The 21,256-nt window shown below is 40.8% G+C and overlaps 1 protein-coding gene and 1 long non-coding RNA gene across 2 annotated transcripts in view; both read right to left on the reverse strand.

The window, feature by feature from the left end:
* Window positions 1–14,803, reverse strand: part of DCN (decorin) — a 68,826-nt gene extending 54,023 nt beyond the window's left edge. The window contains exons 1-2 of the mRNA XM_083182384.1: window positions 14,537–14,803; window positions 9,071–9,299 (exon numbers count right to left, since the gene is read on the reverse strand). Coding sequence (XP_083038510.1) covers window positions 9,071–9,263 — 193 coding nt within the window. The 5' untranslated portion in view covers window positions 9,264–9,299; window positions 14,537–14,803. The remainder of the gene's footprint in view (window positions 1–9,070; window positions 9,300–14,536) is intronic.
* Window positions 1–21,256, reverse strand: part of LOC146072419 (uncharacterized) — a 419,935-nt gene that overhangs the window by 170,840 nt on the left and 227,839 nt on the right. The gene's annotated exons all lie outside the window — the stretch shown is intronic.

Below are 21,256 nucleotides of genomic sequence, written 5' to 3' on the forward strand. Positions count from 1 at the left end.
TATTGTATACAATAATTGTACCGTGTATGGGCACCATTATAACTACTCACAGCCTTCTATCCAATGCTACTCTATTATTTGGCTCTTTTTGATGATTTTCCCCACTTTTTGATGAAAAGGCTATAGGAGCAAAATAGTGAACAAATATCCATCATTCTTTCAGTCCAATGTACTGTAACATTAGCCAAATCTGCCAGCATGTCAATGTTTGTAATATTACAAACTCAGCCAATACTTTATATTAAAAGTCACAATTATAAATGTGTTGGGTACTCTTTACCTAGAACGGCGCCCGCGGCCATCGCATGCACATAAAAAACGGGTGTGACGCGATGCCCACGATGCCCGCGATTTTCCCATAGGGATCAATGCTAAAAGTGAGATTGGACGCGATTTTAGTGTTAAATGCCTCAATGCCCGCGATTTTTACATAGGAAACAATGTTAAATGGGCCACAGAGCCCTAATAGTCCCCCTGAAGTCTTAAATGGCCCCCACAATTTTTAACGCCACCCCACGATCAATGTGAACCCGAAGCGTGGCGAGCGCAGCGAGCCCGCGAGGGGCGGCGGTACGCGTCCTCCGACCTTTTCATACCCCCACTACCCACGTCGGCGTGGAGTTGAGAATAGAATAGTGTGGCGAGCGCAGCGAGCCGCCGAGCCCGAAGCGTGGCGAGCGGACGCGGATACCTGTGAAGCCCGCGAATGGACGCGTTTACCTGTGAAGGTATCCGCGTCCGCTCGCCACGCTTCGGGCTCGGTGGCTCGCTGTGCTCGCCACACTATTCTATTCTCAACTCCACGCCGACATGGATAGTGGCGGTATGAAAAGGTCGGAGGACGCGTACCGCCGCCCCTCGCGGGCTCGCTGCGCTCGACACGCTTCGGGTTGACGTTGATCGTGGGGTGGCGTTAACAATTGTGGGGGCCATTTCAGACTTTAGGGTGACTATTTGGGCTCTGTGGCCCATTTAACATTGTTTCCTATGGAAAAATCGCGGGCATTGAGGCATTGAACACTAAAATCGCGTCCAATCTCACTTTTAACATTGATCCCTATGGGAAATCGCGGCCATCGCGGGCATCGCATCGCACCCGTTTTTTAGTGCATACGATGGTCGCGATGGGCGCCGTTCTAGGTAAAGAGTACCATGTGTTGTTTTTTTGTGACGCTGAGAATAATTTTCTAATGTAATTAATTGTAAGTGAATTATATGTCATGTAATATTTTTATGAACATATGCATGTTAAGTATGTCAAGATAATGTCTATCTCCAGTGGCAAACGCAGGATTTTCAGAAGGGGGTTTCCAGTCACTTAGGTGACCCAGAATATGCCGGGTCAGTTAAAGTATTATAGATAGACCAAAGGTATAATAATAATAATAATAATATACATACATACAGGGGTGTCAACAGCAGTGTAGACCCCTGGGCATAGCAATGTATTGGGGCCCCTACCGATCCTCCAGCAGTAGGGGTGGGGGAAGCTTTAATGTCCTGCGGGTGGTAGGGGGTATTATATCAACCGCTCAGCATGTAGGGCCTGGATCAGTAATTTCCAATAATTACCCCTTTACTGCACAGATGGTGGGAGATGGGACAGGAAAAGGGGGTATTGGGCTGGATGAAGGGGCCCTGATACATAGCTTCCAGGGTGGTAGAGGATGTTTAATATGCAGAGGAGGGGTGTATAGTGGAGTGGGCTCATTATTCATAATTTTCTGGTGGGAGGACAGCTTGCTTGACTGCCGATATCTCCAGTTCCCGGAAATAGATTTCTTAGATTTTAATGGAATTAAAAACTAGAGAATCCCACCTACCAAATGGTATTGGGGACTAGTGGATCAGAGTTCAGCAGGCAGAGCAATCTGCCCACGAGTATATAATACTACATACCAGGTGTGTAAAAATGGAGCAGTAACCAGCTGCTGGAAGGCTGATATCTCTGGTTCTGGGAACAGTAGAGACAAGCTTCTAGTGTCCCTCAAAGAGGAAAAAGTCCCAGCTTTTGGAATATACCCTCAGAGAAACTCTAAGTCAGAGAGAACCTGAAATATCTGACTGGGAAAAACAATTAACAGGCTTGGATGGGGACCACTGCTTTGAAGTCAGATATCTCCGGTTCCCAAGGGCCGATTTTTTCAATTCTTGTACCCTTGGAAAGAGGAGACCCTCAGCTTTCAGCTGATGGCCCTTAGACTCCTGGGTACTCAGAAACCCCCCTGCGTGCGCTACTGATCTCAAAGGGGGATAAACGGACATGAGCAGATTCTAGAGTTTCACCCTAGAATAGGGATAGGCAAGTAACACAAGTATTTATGCGCCCCCACACACACAAAACAAAAAGACTTTTGTTATCTGACAAAGTGCAAAAGTATTCTGGAAACACAATGGCCTGAACACAAAGCGATTCCAAATTAATAAAATAAAGACTGAATATAATAAGATGACATTTTACTTTCGGAACCTTCATTATAGGCTCTTAATTTTGATTGAAAATCAGATACGCAAAAGACGTTCTAAAATTCATGTAAGGGCTTCTTTAACATTAAATAAGCCATCCACTTTGTGTAGTAAGTTAGGCAGCTGGTCTATGACTTTATATGTATAGTTCATTTTTGTCATTAAGGTCTTTTAAGTATACTCCAAACCATAGAATTCCAGAGAAAATGAACAAAGCCTATTAATTAAAGTAATGTAGTGTCCAAAAGCCATTGGCCACACTATTTCACAATTCTCAATTCCCTCAGTAGCTACAGTGTACCAGATGTTTATGATACTTCCCATCTATGTAACAACAGCTAAGCTTATTTGGCAACATGGTTATACTGTAGATACAAGAGGATTACAAAATAATAGCAGCCATGAACATCAATGTAAGTCACGTATGTCCAAACTGTGGCCCACCAGCTATTGTGAAACTACACATCCCAGCATGCCTTGCCATAGTTTTAGCATTTCTTAATAGCAAAACTGGAAAGGCATGATGGGACTTGTAGTTTCACAACAGCTGGAGGGCCACAGTTTGGACTTGCCTGATATAAGTCATCACATGCACTCTGGTATGCTGATGATTTGCATGGCCGGAGATACTGGGATGGAGAATTAATGTTTCCAAAAGGTAATACTGTGTATAGAGAGTAGAAGAAGTATTGAAAAGAGCAACTATGAGACTGAGACCTTTTTAAATGTAATTGGGGTACAGCCACCAAAAATATACACTGAAGTGTATATACGAAAATTGTGATAATGGAAAAAAGTATGAGATGTATGACTTTGGAACTGTACTTCACACTAATGTTTGTTTTGGCTCATAACCAATCAGCAATGAACTTTTATTCAATTTGAGAAAGTTAGTTCTAAAAATGAAAAGAGATGATGAAGCCCTTAGCAATCAATCAGATTTAGATAGATTCTGTCTATAATTTTTTTAGGACACAAAAGAGAAATTACATAATCTAATTGGTTGCTATGGGCAACATCACCTATTTCATTTTCAGAAACTTTAGTAAAGCTCAGTGTCTGGTTAGTTATTATAGTTAGTGTATGTTTTTCACCTAAATTCAATGTTAGTAGTTTAATACAACTGTATTTTAAAAATGACAGATATAAAAGAATTAAAACTATATTAACCCCTTGGGTGGTATGCCCGGGAATTTTCCAGGCTCAGCTGCGCTGCCGCAGCGTGCTGTCCCAGAAAAAATTCCAGGCATACCACTAATGTGCAGTAGGTGCACGCCAGTGGTGTTCAGGTGTGCACCACTGGTGCACCACCTCTAGAGCCCCCCCATCGCTCCCCCCTCCTGTTGGACCCCCCAACCCCCTCATCACCTCCGCTCCAGCGATCATATGCCGGAGCTCCTCCCCTGCTCGGCGGTTTGGGTGACTCACTCACTTCAGGCGCCCGAGTCCTCCCGAGCCGCCGCGAATATTCCCGAGCCTGCCGTCTGTGGTCACTTCTGTGACTGACAGCTGGGGCAGTGGAGGCTGGGGCAGCAGCAGGGGAGCTACGGCATACAAACGCCAGAGCAGAGGTGAGAGGGGGCCCTTTGATCTGTGGTGGGTTTTGCTGGGGCAGGACAACCCTGCCATGGTCGGTTTGTACTGACCCAGCAAAACCCACCACTCAAGGGGTTAATGGGGGAAATAGTGAATCAGTTCCTGGGAAAGAAAAAATGAAGCACTAACACGTTGCCAATGACACATTTTTGTGGGCTGCACGGTTCGATTCAGACCCAGGCTGCATGTTTTCAGAGCCTAGTAATGCGACCCCCACTCCACCCCTGGGAGGTATGGATTTCTCTTACTGTGTCTGGAAGTCACTTGGCGGCTGCTTGTATTGAGTTAAATTGGAGGGGGGGTGCGACTTCACGCCTGACTTTGTGGCTTGCCCAGAGATTCTGTGGTGGACCCCCCATGAAACGCTGGGGGTCCACCATGGAATGCCCCCTGCCTGATGTTCGGATGGACTGCAAATTTGCAGCCTTTCGAAGGGGTCTGAATCGAGCCCACATTACATGTGCAGCTGAAATATGCTACTACGTGTATACTTACCTACTTCCTGTCTGCCACTGCAGGAGATAAGCTGAGGAGAGTGAAGCCAGTTTTGGGAGATTTGAATACTTTCCTGAGGAGAGAGCTCTAGCACTGCCCAATTTTCGAGACCCTCCTGGCCACTTTGACAGAGTAGTCAAGTATGAGCTGCTATCTTTTGCACAGAGATGATTACTTCTGGTATTTCACACCTGTCTCTCTTGTACATAAACAGAAAAATCAGGAACATTGATCAGAGGTTCAGACCTCTCAGCGAAGCTAGCTGTCTCAGACAGCAACTCTCTTAAGCTGTTGGACCCTTTTGCAACCAAATTGAACAGGGTTGACTAAGGAATGACCAGAAGATGGTCCCGACACTCCTGTTTAATAATGTCACCCTGCATATACAGACGATAAAGGACCATGACCCCATTACCATCCATCCATCCACATTGCACTACTTTGTCATTGTGGGCATTGGGACCTGGAGCCCCCACATCGGGAAGTGTGTACCCAGCTTAAGACTGTTCAGCTCAAGCAGGCTGAAAAGGGGATTTTGTGAACATGGACAGGAGTCAGCAATGATTGTAGAAAATCTCTATGAACTGAGTAGAGAGAGATCTGTCCTAGTTCAGTAACCCACTAGGTGTTTCAGTTTTTATGCTCTACTGACAGCTGAAGCCCGGTGGCCAGTGCCTTTACTGTCACTGCCCAGACTGGGACTCCATTACCACAAAACTGCTGTTTGAGTTATAACAGGCATCATATGTTTTAAGTAGGTAGTAGAAGATTGAAGTCACTAGAAGAAACTAAAGCAGTTGTCATTAGTTGACAGTAGGGATTGTATTTGGCAAATGTCCAACTGTATGTTGCTTTCAGCTTACATTGGTATTGACAAAAGCTTAAATGTCAAAAAGAAGATCCACTCATCCAGGGTTGAAGAGTTCAGGGAAAAAGACATATACGGCTCTTCCAGTACATTTTGGGAGATGAGTGACAAAGGAACTTATTTAAAATGCTATTGAAAATGCCCTAGAACAGTGGTTCCCAACCTTTTTTCTCTCCCGTACCCCTTGATTAGGCTTTTTATTGAAGAGTACCCCCTCTCAATTTGAATTATAGACAGAACTCGAGTGAAGAGGAAGTGAGTGGTATGCCTATCCTTATGCATATCCTTATATTAAGGAGTAACAGACAGGAATCATGTCAGGCACATGTCAGACAGGAATCCATGTCTGGCCGCTGGTTGGATATTGTCTCCAGGGTTCACACTAACACCTGTAGGATTAATGCCGCTGCTTCCTCCACCTGTGTCAGCGCAGGGCAGATGATTGCTGATGTCTGAGGGCAGCGTTGGAAGCTCCCCGTGGATTGCTGGTCAGGCAAAAGCACCAGGAGACACTGATGATGCTGATGACGCTGAAGACAGAACCGGAAGTGACAAAACATGGTTCTTCTCCATGGCAATGGGTCTTCTTCTGCCATCTAAATACTTTTTTTCATCTTCCGCCATTACCAATGTTATTTCCAAGTACCCCCAACTGGTATGCAGAGTACCCCCAGGGGTACTAGTACCCCAGGTTGGGAACCACTGCCCTAGAACCATTATTTTTCAATGACTGTCAAATATCACCTGCAACAGTATCATTGCAAGACTGATAATATTTTTACAAAAACATTCCACTGTTAAAGAATTTTTTTTATTTGTCTAACTTTGATACAACTTACCAATTTATAAGGAAAAAGAAAGAGAAAAGAAACTCGGGTGGGGTGCACTCTTAATCCCCAGACTCAAAGTTGCTCAAAAGAGATGCATTTTTAAGTTTTGTTTATAATAGTTTTTTTTATTCTGATTTTTATAAATGCTGAGTGTATTGTTTTATGATTTTTAGGGTGTTTTTGTGAAGAATTGCTTAGCAATAAAATAAATTAATCTTGCCTTGCGGTTTATTTATTATTGCAGGGACTGATATAACCAATGTGTATATACATATGCTTAATTCTGAAAGCTGACCATCATATATCCTTAATGCTCGTTTCCCATGGGCATTATTAGTGTACTCTCAATTGAGTTTGAGATAAGGATTATAATCATGGGTCAGCGCAACTCAAAAGTCCATAAATTCACATTCATTACATATATACAGTTCTAACTCTCTTTGAAATTATTCAATGCTCAATTAGCTTTTAATAGCATTTGTAGTGCAGTTGGTAGTATAGCTACTCTGTAGTCTGAGGTAGAATCTAGCAATGTATTAACTATGTAGCAGATTTGTTGCCAACCTGTATTTTTACAAACAGAGAAAGTGCTGAAGAGATACTACCTGTATTACCAAATCCATGCGGATATATAGTGCAGATTACTCTCCAAAGTGCTGGTTGATTATAATGATGGATTCTGACAATATATTAGCTATGTAGTCAATCTATTGCCACATGTATTGCATGCCTGTATTATTTCACATGAGAAAAAAAAAATTTCTCATGTGAAATAATACAGGCATGCAATACATGTGGCAATAGATTGACTACATAGCTAATATATTGTCAGACTCCATCATTATAATCAACCAGCACTTTGGAGAGTAATCTGCACTATATATCTGCATGGATTTGGTAATACAGGTAGTATCTCTTCAGCACTTTCTCTGTTTGTAAAAATACAGGTTGGCAACAAATCTGCTACATAGTTAATACATTGCTAGATTCTACCTCAGACTACAGAGTAGCTATACTACCAACTGCACTACAAATGCTATTAAAAGCTAATTGAGCATTGAATCATTTCAAAGAGAGTTAGAACTGTATATATGTAAATAGATTGTGATGTGTGTGTATACATAAAAAAGTTTTTTTTTGCTTTTTTTCAAAGATTTTTTTGCTTTTTCTGAATTTATGAACTTTTGAATTGTGCTGACCCATGATTATAATCCTTATCTCAAACTCAATTGAGAGTACACTAATAATTCCCATGGGAAACGAGCATTAGGGATATATGATGGTCAGCTTTCAGAATTAAGCATATGTATATACACATTGGTTATATCAGTCCCTGCAATAATAAATAAACCGCAAGGAAAGATTAACTTATTTTATTGCTAAGCAATTCTTCACAAAAACACCCTAAAAATCATAAAACAATACACTCAGCATTTATAAAAATCAGAATAAAAAAACTATTAAAAACAAAACTTAAAAATGCATCTCTTTTGAGCAATTTTGAGTCTGGGGATTAATACCCCTTTTACACCGCCGAAAAATCCGGGTCAGCGGCGGGTCAGACCCGGATCCTCGGCGGTGTAAATGGGGGGTATCCGTGTCCATTTACACGGGTCCTCCACCCAGGTCCTGACCTGGGTAGAACCCGGATGGGACCTGTGTAAATGGCGGTGTAAATGGTCCCGCTGCGGGTCCAGGCACCCGCAGCGGGTTCACAGCGTGCAGCGCTGGGGAAGCTGTCCCCAGGTGCTGCGGGAGGAGGGGGGTCCCTGCGGCTACTGATGGGAGATGGGGTACCTGTCAGCAGCCATCCTGACACGGCGCTGCCACTGCTGTATCTCCCCCCGGCGGCCGGTCCTTGCGGCGGATGGACAGTCAGTGTCGGCGGTCCCTCTGGCGCAGGGGAAATAGTACTATTTCCCCTACGCCAGAGGGACCGCCGACACTGACTGTCCATCCGCCGCAAGGACCGGCCGCCGGGGGAGATACAGCAGCGGCAGCGCCGGCAATCATAGTGTCAGGCTGACAGGTACCCCCTCTCCCCTCAGCAGCCGCAGGGACCCCCCTCCTCCTCACAGCACCCGCAGACAGCTTCCCCCCTCTACTCCCACAGCACCCAGGGACAGCTTCCCCCCTCTACCCCCTCCAAGCCATATAGATATATCTATATAGATCTATCTATATAGATCTATATAGATCTATCTATATAGATATATAGATATATCTATATGGATATACAGTATATATCTATATAGATATATCTATATATATATATCTATATAGATATATATAGATATATCTATATATAGATATATATCTATAGATATCTATAGATATCTATATATATATATATATATATATATATATATATATATATATATATATTAACAAGGAAAGGCAGGGATGACCCAGGTTCAGTGTAAATGGTGCAGACCCAGGTCCGACCCAGGTCGAAGTGCTGTGTAAATGCAGTATAAAGCAGGGTCAGACCCTGGAAACTCCAGCGTTCAAAGACCAGGGTCGGACCAGGGTTTTTGGTGTAAAAGGGGTATAAGAGTGCACCCCACCCGAGTTTCTTTTCTCTTTCTTTTTCCTTATAAACTTGTTATAACTCGGGGGTGCACCACTGACCATTACATGCATCAAGCCAAGGCCAGAGGCAGAGGCTTGCTTGTAATGTTAAATGTGAAAGTCATTTCATAAATTATAGACAGTTATATCCCCAACCAACTATCTATACCATCATATCTTTCAAACTAATTTTTCCCCCCACCTAGTGCAGCCTCCCTCACCAACCTTCTTTTCTACAACTTACCAATGTCAGAACACTGCACAACACGGAGATGGCACTGACAGCGAAATGGACATGTAGGTCCAACTGGTTCTAATGATCTTGTTTCAAAACCGGATCCTTCATCTTCTAGCATAAAATCAAATAGGCCTCTTTGGTGAAAGGGTTTGGAGTAGCAGACTGTAGCAAGCAAAGTGAGGATGATAACAGCTTTCATGGTGTCAAATCACCTACCACTGACGCATGCAAAAACCTGGAAATTAAAGAAGACTTTATCAGCATCATTTTTTCAGTTGGTATACAAAATGGAACACCTATATGTGATCAAACAGTACATTCCCAACCATACAACCCAATAGAATAAATTCCTCTACCATAAACTAAAAGGCACATGAAAATACTGTACCACATCAGAGTTGTAAAATAGCATCCTTATACAGCAGCTGGAATTAAGAATATGTTAGATGTACAGTCATTCATTTAATCAGTTTTACAATTCTGCAATTGGCAACTGAGCCCACCAATTAAAAGTTGCATGGGCAATTACATGATGAATAATAAGAAACTCATGCGATGATTATTATAAATTGCAACTATAACATTGCTAAGTGGATTACATCCAGCTTGGAGCCTGGCTGGTTGAATCATATCTAATATACTCATATGCACATGCAGGAGAGTTCCTGTCTGGAGCATCCCTTGGACTTTTTGGACTTCTCGGTAATAGCACTGCTGGCTGCATGGTGCCATTACAGGCATCCTGCAATCTACATGAATGTGCTGTTGGGAAGATCCAGTGGTATCCTAAGGCCCTGCATCCTTGCATTGAAATGTTATACTTAAGACTTTTACTGTAAAACGTGCAATTGGAAACAACAAAATACCTCAGGAGTAGAGAACTTGGAAGATTTATAGTGCTGTGATTAATAGTACCTCTTAAGGTACCATAACATCTAATATTGGTACTTGTTTCCTATCTGGGCGCCCACTAAGTTAATTGCGCACCATGCTATTCTCTGTAGAGAAATCTGATCGCATCGCATCGTACACATACACGATATTGAACGATGCGATGCGTTGCGATCCGATTTCCCATAGGAAACAATGTTAAATGGCTCAATTTAGCCAAATTATCACAGGAACAATAGTAAATGTGCCAAAAACACCCCTGAACATTGAAATGTCCCCCCAAAAGAAGTTGACGCCACCCCACCATCAACGCGTCCCCTCGCGGGCTTCCCAGGTGTCCATGGCGACGCGGACACCTGGGAAGCCCGCAAAGGGACGCGTTTACCTGTGAAGGTATCCGCGTCCCCTCGCCACGCTTCGGGCTCGGTGGCTCGCTGCGCTCGCCACACTATTCTATTCTCACTCCACGCCCTAGTGGATAGTAGGGCATGAAAAGGTCGGCGGACGCATACCGCCGCCCCTCGCGGGCTCGCTGCGCTCGCCACGCTTCGGGTTCACGTTGATGGCGGGGTGGTGTCAACTACTTTTGGGGGGACATTTCAATGTTCAGGGGTGTTTTTGGCCCATTTACTATTGTTCCTATGATAATTTGGCTAAATTGAGCCATTTAACATTGTTTCCTATGGGAAATCGGATCGCATCGCATCGCATCGTTCAATATCGTGTATGTGTACGATGCGATGCGATCAGATTTCTCTACGGTGCCGTACGTAGAAAACCTGGGCGCCCAGATAGGAAACAAGTACCCTAATATTTTTAATGGAAGACAATGATGCGTGGCTCACACAAAACAGAGAGAGCCTCTCTCCTCCCTCAAATGTGCCTCCTATAAACACTGGATCTCATTCATAAAATCTCCTCCTAAATGTTTTTGCATGTACAGTATGTGTGTTACTACTATGAGCATTCATGTCCCTACCCTACACGCCTGCTACTTCCAACAGATGATTTTGCACCCCTGAAGATGCTGCACTGCAGATTTAAATATTTCAATACAGTTTAACAACATCGAACTTTGAGTTCAACCAGTTTCATATCTTTCAATCGGTTTTGGTTCAAGTTCACGCTTCCAGCTTACAAATAGGGTTATAAAAAACGATAATATGTTGATGCTTATGCTTGGTTGCATTTAATCTTTTCTCTAAATAAAATAACAAACATCACTATGTTTGAATTCGGAAATCATTATTCAGTAAAAAAGAAGCTACAGTGTAGCCAGTGAAGATTGCACATGATCCAATATGATTGAAGATGTTTGCATTCCTCAAATGTTCTTCATTTTGTTTTTAGTTTAGCTAATGATTGATCAATCATGGCTAGTTTTTAAAATTCAGGTCCAATTCAAGAACCTCTTAGAAAGGATTTTGAGCAAGTCTTTGCATTTGATTATTTGCACTGCAGGTTCTAAATGGCCTTATCTATTCATATTTTGTTGATCAGATAGAGTTCTTGAAAAAAAATCTGAAATGCTATATTTTAGATACAACAACTTATTATTAGTAGGTTACATTGAATTCCAGTTTTTAATATTAATGTATTGTTTTGTGAATTTTACATTTGAGGCTTAGGGAGAGATTCATCATAGCTTAAAGGGAGGTCAACTGGAAAGAGACCAATCAGCTCCTAACTACCATGCCAGAGACTGTGTTTGTAAAATGACAGTAGGGGCTGATTGGTTGGTATTATCTCTCTCTATTTTATCTCTCTCTCCAAGCAATGATAAATCTCCCCATCAATCTTCATACAGTTTGTACAGTTAATATGTTAGAAAAATAGATCAGGCCTGGCCGACCAGTGACTCTCCAGTTGTTGTGAAACCACAAGTCCCAGCATGCACTGCCACAATTTTGCTATTATGGAATGCTAGACCTGTGGCAAAGCATGCTGGGATGTGTAATTTCACAACAACAGGTTGGCTAGGCCTGATCTAGATGAATCAAGTTGCTGAGGAGCACAGGATTAAGAAGAATAATACAATGGAAATAAACCTGCCAAGTGACTGGTGCTGACTGTAGGAGTCGTATGTGAAGGGCCCAATGGGAAATCATGTGCCAAAAATAATAGCTCCCCATGGGAGTGGTGGGGCCAGCCCATGTAGGTAGCTTAACTCATCCATCCTTCAAGCTTCTTTCTCTTCTCCATTGTACCAATGGATGCATACAGTGGGGCTCCAGTTTTAGTAGTACGCTAGGGATTTCCTCTATACCAGTGAAAAGTCCTCAACTGTAGGTTAATTTCTCCATTCATCTAAACAAAGTGTTCCTTTTGTGTATCTGTTAGTGATAATACTACTAGCAAAATCTGTTTTAGGGGTTATGTTTTTAACTGTAATATCAGTTTGATAAAAGTGGGTTATAGCTATATATAGTGTATTTATACAGTATAAAATAACATGTAGCTCTAATCATTTCCAGCACATTGGTTTTAGGTTTGATTTCAATAAAAACCCTCTATAATATAACAACTATATATTGCCTTTTTATTTAGATTAGTTCTCAAATACACCCACAAAATCAAATAATGTATCCAAGATTAATGAATACAGCACCTATCAGCTTCAGTGTTCAATCAACCAATCAGAAGCTGCTAGCTACTTCAAGGTACCTCAAGATCATTGGTGTGTATTTACTGATAGGCACCAGCAAGTGATAATACTATTGACAGGAGTATCTGGGGCAACATGCAGCCCTGCCTCAGTTTACAATTACAGTAAGTGAAAAGGCCCTTACTGTACTTGGGTCGAGCTTTTATCAAAGCATGAAGAGAGATAAAGTGGAAAAGATAAAGTACCAAACAATCAACTCCTAGCAATCAAACACAGCCTGTAAAATAAGGAGTTAATTGGTTGGTACTTTATCTCTCTCAAAGCTTTGATAAATTGCACCCTTGGTCTTTGTTTGCATGCCCTTTGCTACTGTATCTCCATTCTGTCCTTACTGTATACTCATGAGGATGCTCAAGTACCAAATGTGTATAGGGACATACAGTAAGCATATGCTTTTTGTGGCCATGTATAAGTACTGCTTTCTAATCTTAGACAAACAGGAAGTACTTTTACCATTTCCTCACCACTGAACAGCCAGTAATCAAAATGTATTCAGTTGCCTAAGGTCAAATAAAAAAGATTTGCAATACCCTTTCAGAACAGTCCTCTAAACACAGTACATAACTTAGTTATAAATATTAATCGGAAACACTACCAGATATAAAGGATACATAATCCATACATTTAGAAATACAAATTTAAATATATTAAAAACGAAGTAAGTTTATGTTTGCACTGTCATCTATAGTATTGTTAAATATGTTATTAAGACCTTGGGGACATTAAACTAAGCCTAAAAAAATGACAACTTTCTTAATAAACTATTATAATCCCATCAGAAAAATCAGCATAATAAAAATTATTGTTAAACCTAAAGGTTTTCATTAGTAAATCTGAATGCTCAGATTTTCAGAATATTCAACATTTTTGCTCATAAATTTATTAACACTAGTAACTTCTTATTTAAATAGTAAATATGCATACAATCTAACCAAATAATTGATAGAAATGTTGTACAATACTTAATACTGTTCCATGTAAGTACACTGTTTATATTAATATTAAAATTGTTGTCTGATTCCAGAATGCGGGTAAAGGGGGCGGGAGTACATTTCCTGATCTAACACAGACATGATCTCTCACCAGTCCTTCTTGTATGACCTGCATAGCACACTGACTTACTAGCCTTGCACAATAGGATTGTAGTTTTATCCTGTTCCGCAGATAGAATCATTTTCATAAAGAAAACAAGATTAATATATGGCTATGTCATACATTTTTCTAATATATAGAGATATAGAGATAGCTGTACAGTAGATTCAAAGATTCAATACTTAATACATTTAACAAGCAATATGCAATATGTACATCTATGTCTCATTATAATGCCATAGTATTTGCACTAATTGCAGCAAAGCAACAAACCACAGCAATGTGAAATCACACCACTTACAACTTGAAGGTCTTTATGATGTATTTAAACAATTAAATTAGGTACAACCTATCATCACAGTTAAGTATACCACTGTAGATTTCAGTGTAGCTATAATATGCTAAATTGCTCCATCTTCAGATTACAGTTACACAGTAATACAGCCCTGCATTCCCAAGATGCATTAAAGTATACAGTACTGTAGGTTCAATACAGTGCACCAGATCAATGTCATCAGTTGATAGTGATTGTGATATTCTATCACTTGCTCTCTCCCACTGCAAAATCCTATCCTGATGATAGAAATAATACATAATATAAGACTAATATTTATCTTTCCCTTAGTAAATACACAAATGAGAAATTGATAGCATAAAATATTACCTACATCCATTTAATTGCTGACCCATGCTGAATACTTAAACTTTTTAAACAGCCCATTGCAAAGAATGCAGATTTACTACACTAATGAGCTTTGTTTTAGTTTAAACTGAATAAAGATTTTTCAGTTATATACAAACACCATGTACAATATCATTCATACCTTGTAATCCTAGGATTTGCAAGAAGAACTTTTCAAAGAAGAGATGTAATTTAAATATTCAGTCCAGACAAAGAAGCTTACAGGTGTGCAGAGGAGGAGGGGGTAGCCCCAGTGCTCAGCGGCTGTCACTGTAAACCCTCCTGCTCCTATTCCCAAGCACTGTTAGAGAATACTTTCCTTCAATGAACACAATCCAGGCTAACACCCACATTAGATCATATGGTAATGATGATATGTCTCCAACTCTTTAGCCAGAATTTTATCAGCCTTTTCTTTCACTTTTCATAGATATCTGCATACTGTATTGTCATTTTTTTGTAAGTATTATTTGTTTGCCATGAGTAACTGAATTGGCACTTTAGAGAGGGAGAGACTTTTTTTTCTTTTAACATTCCTCAGTGTTAGAAGAGGAAGAAAAAGCATCAGAATTCTTTCTTACCACGTTTCCTTATTTCTCTGTAAAGTTAAAGTGTCAGATGTCAACATACAGAAAAAGAACAGGTAATGTTGTAAATAATATTCAGTGCCTCACAGGTTAAGTATTTCATGGACTGTTTCTTTATTTTCCACAGCCTCTGGTGACTTCTGCAAAGTTCTCATTTGGAAAAATGATTTTAGAAATCTAGTATAAACACATATTTTTGGGGGATTTGAAATTCATAGCTGGAAAAAATGTATAAATCATCTGTGCTCCTGCTAAATGACTGTGGGGGACGTGTAAAGAAAGTCATTTTATTTTTCCATTCATTTTTCAAATGAGAAAGTTCTACTGTTTTGGGCCCAATGCTATCCATGGTTAGAAATGTATTGTCATTTTGTGTTGTATGAGAGAAAATGCACAATTAATAAGAATAAAGAAAGCAAACGTGTATTTCTATATGGAGCAAATACTGTATGCATATGGTTCAGAGACTTGACATGTACCACCATGCCTGCCCCAAGGCTAAGACCAGGTGTGCAATCATGTCTGTATAAATAGGAGATAACTGCTTCACCCTTCTCTGCATGCTATTAACATTATATTTCTTTATTTTCCTATTAGCTGAAAACAGTAGAGCAGTCTCATCGCTATGCTTCTAGAGAGTAACTGGAGAACAAATATATATATATATATGTTGATATATATATATATATTTATACATACCCTCCGTTAGGTAAAAAATGCTCTGCTCCTGGACTTCCCTAGTAATGTATGATTGCCGCCACCTGTGTTGAACCAGTTAATTGAAGCACAGGTGATGGCAATCATACAGTAAGAGAGAAGTCTTAGCTCTCGCACTCACTTCATAGTAAGGATAACTGTTCCTGTTGTCTTCTGTGAGTGAAGCTGTGCAACAGTTTCAAACATACACACCAGTAACAGCGGCACTCGGGTATATAAAAGGACAACGCCAATATTTAAATCTTTAAAAACTTTAAAACGTTATAATTATAACAGGTGTGCTTCATCTATTTTTTACCCAATTGCCACCATTACTGGTGAGTGTGTATGTGTGTGTGTATATATATATATATATATATATATATATATATATATATATATATATATATGGGCGGTGATCCCCGGCACTCCGGATAGAAGGAATACTTGCCTGGTGCCTTCCGGGAGGGCACACCGTGAAAACAGGGGCCCGATAGGTATAGCGATGGTGGCGGCGGCACTCAGGTCTTAAAGAAAATAACTACAAAAGGCTGTAGGAGTTTTCAATGTTTCAGCGCTTGTCGCGCTTTTATCAAGAACGCTGTTCTTGATAAAAGCGCAACAAGCGCTGAAACGTTGAAAACTCCTACAGCCTACTGTAGTTATTTTCATTAAGACCTGAGTGCCGCCGCCACCATCGCTATATATATATATATCTCCCCAATAGTGGTATAGCGCCAAGAATATTTCAATTGTCCACAAGTTCCATAATAGTCCAAATAATGAATAAAGTGACGTTTTTCCAATATTGTCTTTTATTCGTCTTTTTGCAATAGTAGTATAAGAAAACGTCCCAACGCGTTTCGTCTTTACAAAGACTTCATCAGGGGAATAGTTTTACAGTGTATCATACGTCGTGTGTTCCTAATGAGAAATTCAATGATCAAAAGACCGTATGTTCTTGGACCCTAATAGTCCAGAATTGGAGTGTGTGTCTGACCACACTTAAGGAAGGCCAAATAGGCTAAAAATGTCCATTATCAATAAAATGGAATTTATATATAAAAAAAAACAACCCTGCTACTAAAGGGTACAGATGATTCTAGTGGCTATCCTCTGGTCCCTTAATTGTACCACTGAGGTACCTGTATTGGTGCCAACGATATCAAACTCCTGTGGGAACCACCTTCTCCTATGGGATGAACCACCAGTTCTCCATGCATAGTTGGATACTGGGGGCATGAAATCACCCATGGCTGACTATACAATTAAAAATTGGGTCTTTACAATGAAAAATTGCATTGCATTGCATCGCATCGCATCGCAAGCAATGAAAAAATCGGGCGCCCAGATAAAACACAAGTACCAAGAATTTCTCTATTCATTGTTCCTTTTCTAATAAACATTCTATCCATTCCATTGTTGAAAACATGATCTAATTTATCCATAAGAATCTGTAGTGTTTGGAGCTGTTGCATCAATCCACAGTGGCCTTACGCGCCACTTTGCTGATGTATGTTAATATTTTACTTCTAGAGGAATCTATTTTATTTATGTTGATGGTGAGGAGGAAGTAAACCAGCAGCTTACTGTAATAAGACTCCAGACCCTTTCAAAGCCTTTCTGGAACACAAAGTGCTGGATTTTATAGGTTTGAACCTAGGAGAGTACACTATTGTGCTAGTAAGAATATCATCCCAGTTTGGTAAGGAATATATATATATATATATATATATATATATGTAGGTGGGGTGGTGGCACTCGCTCGTAAATAAAGACAAAATGCTTAGTTTGCTCTTAACGTTTCAATTCGAGTAGAATTTCCATCAAAAAAGGTTCTTCTGATAAAAATTCTTCTCGAATTGAAACGTTAAGAGCAAACTAAGCATTTTGTCTTTATTCACCACGAATGCCACCTCCCCACCTACTCATATCTATCATTCCCTGGAGGGCACCCGGGACCGAGTTTGCTGTATAAGCAGAGTGCCGATCATCCAGACTAGTATATAGGAACTCACACCTCAGCTGAGAAACAATAAACTGCTGCAATTAATACGTAATGTTGGCTTTTTACCACTTCTGTGAAATATCCAAACTCCACATACCAAATATGCTAACCGTGGAGTCATTTGCTTCCCTCTCTAGCATGCATTCTCCTCTACTTTACCATCTAGTGATCCACAACATCTATAGTTTTCTCTCATTTTCTATGTCCAAAGAAATAATTATTCTTTTGCTCCCTGCTGACTGTGCAACAGTATTAACAGCCCATCCTATTTGCAGAGAGCCCACACAGTTGCAAATACCAAAACTACAGTTCTAATGGAAATGACCAATACCAGATGTATCTTCCATGACAGTCCAAGACAATGGGAAAACTTATCCCCAGCAATTCATGCCAGCAGTAATAACATGTGTAATCTTACACCCTCCTGACTTCCACACTTTTTCTTGCCATGTTAAAAAATGACTAATGAGCACTTTGAAACTAAGGGCCTGATTCCAAGATGGACAGAATTGCAGAGCTGCAAACACATTGTGAAATAGTTATCCCCTGCATTGTATTTGGGATCAAAGTGTGTGACGCATACGCTGCCTTAGATCATTATCACAACCATCGTCTTGATTTGAGCAAGGTGGCTGGACCTTCTTTGGTACGAGGTGGCAACACTTAGCTCTGTCAAGTGTCTATAGAACTTACTTATATTTAAAGGATTGACCACTTTGCCCTTGATATACAGTGCTTCCATTTCAATGTATTTTTATTGTCTTTTTTTGGTTTTGGTGAAGGTTTAAGGGACCAATAGGAGCATGTACCTATTGGCAGCTGTTTGCGCTATTGTATATATAGACAGGGAAGGGGGAATGGGGAAGCTTTTGCACAGGTTAGTACTTCTTGTACTCAAAGAAAATCCCCATTTGTCTTTGTCACGAGTGTCAGGGGTGCCGCCATTGGGCGGTATTCAATGAGCCTGATTCGCCATGTTTTTATGGCGAATTTTTGCTGTTTGGCGAATTTTTGACAAAAACGGTGAATCACCCTATTCAATGAGCAGATGGCGAATACATTTCAAGGTTTTTTTCGCCATGATTCACCGAGTAGCAATCGCTATCTTTTTATGGTGAAGTGGAATGTGAACTTTTAAAATAAAGTGTTTTGTTTTTTACATTTGGTGTAAAAAAATCAGGAATTTTATTCTGAGGAGGGGCATGCTATTTTTATTCATGTGCTTACAGCACATGAATATATATTTAATTTAAAAATATATATATATATTTTTTTTACACAGCAGCCAGCAGGGGGTGCCGGAGCCGAGCCGCTCATTAGATATTCATATATTCACTGCACCCGATCGTTATCGGGTGTAGTGAATATAACCGGTCCCCTGCTGGCACCCCCGGGGGGCAGCCTGTGCTGCCTGGCACCCGGGGAGCCCACCTCCCCCCCACATACGCTCTGGGGCAGGCAGAGAGACTTCCATCTCCCTGCCTGCCACCGTCCTAAGGCTCCCTGCGGCATCGCCGCAGGAGCACAAATTCGCCAGTCAGGGGCAGTGAGCCCCTGACTCGTTAAATACCAGAGCCGTCGAGGCTCCGGAACGTGGCGGGCAGTGGCGAATGTGCAGCGAATCCTAAACAGGATTCGCTGCACGTCGCTGGTATTCACATTGAATACCGCCCATAGACAATAAGTATGACAAAGAAAAAGAAGAAAATATTGTCTCTTTGTTGGCGCACAATGTATATAGAATAAAGTGTTTGTTATTGTTTGTTAAAAATTACCTTTTAATAATGTACATTAAAATTGTTACAACGTGAACATTTTGACTTAAAAAAATAAGTATTAAATACTGTGGAGGGGGCTGTGTGTTACAAAATTATTGTGTATAATGCTTCTTAAATATTTGTATTAGCTATACCCTTTAATGTCATGATATCTTATGGCTGGAAGGATCCTTCATAATGAGACATAGTCGATACAAGATATAGATAGATGCTAATTAGAAACATAGAAACATAGAATTTGATGGCAGATAAGAACCACTTGGCCCATCTAGTCTGCCCCTTTTTTAAACATGTTACCTCAAACCATATTTGAACCTTATTTTTTTGTAAGGATATCAATATGCTTATCCCAAGCATGTTTAAATTGTACTACTGTATTTGCGTCTACCACCTCTGTTGGAAGGCTATTCCACTTATCTACTACTCTTTCTGTGAAAAAATTCTTCCTCACATTTCCCCTGAATCTTCCTCCCTCTAGTTTCAGTGCATGTCCTCGTGTTCTGTTGCTCCTCTTCCTGTGAAGAATGTCTCCCACCTGTACCTTGTTAAAGCCCTTGATATATTTGAAAGTTTCTATCATGTCCCCCCTTTCCCTTCTCTGCTCTAAAGTATACATATTAAGATCTTTTAGTCTTTCCTGGTACGTTTTGTGATGTAGGCCATGCACCATTTTAGTTGCTCTTCTTTGTACAGTCTCTAATGTATTTATATCCTTCTGGAGATATGGCCTCCAGAACTGAACACAATACTCTAGGTGAGGTCGTACCAATGACCTATACAGTGGCATTATTACTTCTTTCTTTCTACTGCTGATACCTCTCCCTATGCAACCAAGCATCTGACTTGCCTTCTTCATTGCTTTGTTACATTGCCTACCTGCTTTAAAGTCCCCTGAAATAGTGACATCTAGATCCCTCTCTTCCTCTGTAGTTTCCATACTTCCATACTTCAATGCTACTATTCTGCAAATAAAGAGGCTACAATTTTAATCTCATGTAGCTGTAAGATTGAACTCATGTGAGTGGTAACAGTTCCTGCATGTAAAATTCTATTGATGCAGGGATTACAGACACTCTTCACCTATTAACCCTATTAAATCTGGATTTCAAGCAATGCTGATGTTATTGATATGTTATGGCTCTGTATTCTCCAGGGCCTGACAATCTCACAGTGGTGTCAACGGTTAATACAATCCTCACCGTGTCAATATGTACCCACTGTAGAATGGGTGCCGGACGGGGTTCCGACAGTCATTAACCTGACATCGGGATCCCGACTGGTAAAACACTGATGGCCGGGTTCTCGACGGCCGACGGCTATTTTCCCTCGTGGGGGTCCACGACCCCCATAGAGGGAGAATGGAATAGGTGGCTTGCGTAGCGAGCCACCGTGCCCGCAGCGTGGCGAGCGCAGCGAGCCCACAAGGGGCTTTGTTGCGCTGGCCACGCTGTCTGAGTCCAGGCATTCGGGATCCCGACTGTCGGAGAAAAATACCACACCCCTGTACAATATGCTTGCGAGAAATAGAGCTCTAACTATAATAGCCATCTTTGATGTGGTGACGCGGCTGTTTCCAGAGAAATCACCCTGTTAGGGGGTTATGGGTATTGGCCTTATTACTGGCCAGTCTCAGTTATTAATATCTGTCAAGTTAGTGTATCGATCTAATACGAGATTGTGTCCCTTTATGATAATGATTAGAAAAATTCTCTAATTCTAGCACCTTTATTTATTGTTTGAAAGTGCTTTTATCTCTCAGTAGAAAGATGTCAGTGGTTTGTATACCCCCCAAT

Source organism: Crinia signifera, chromosome 4 (genome assembly GCF_055691185.1).
Source record: "Crinia signifera chromosome 4, ASM5569118v1, whole genome shotgun sequence".
Lineage (NCBI taxonomy): Eukaryota > Metazoa > Chordata > Amphibia > Anura > Myobatrachidae > Crinia > Crinia signifera.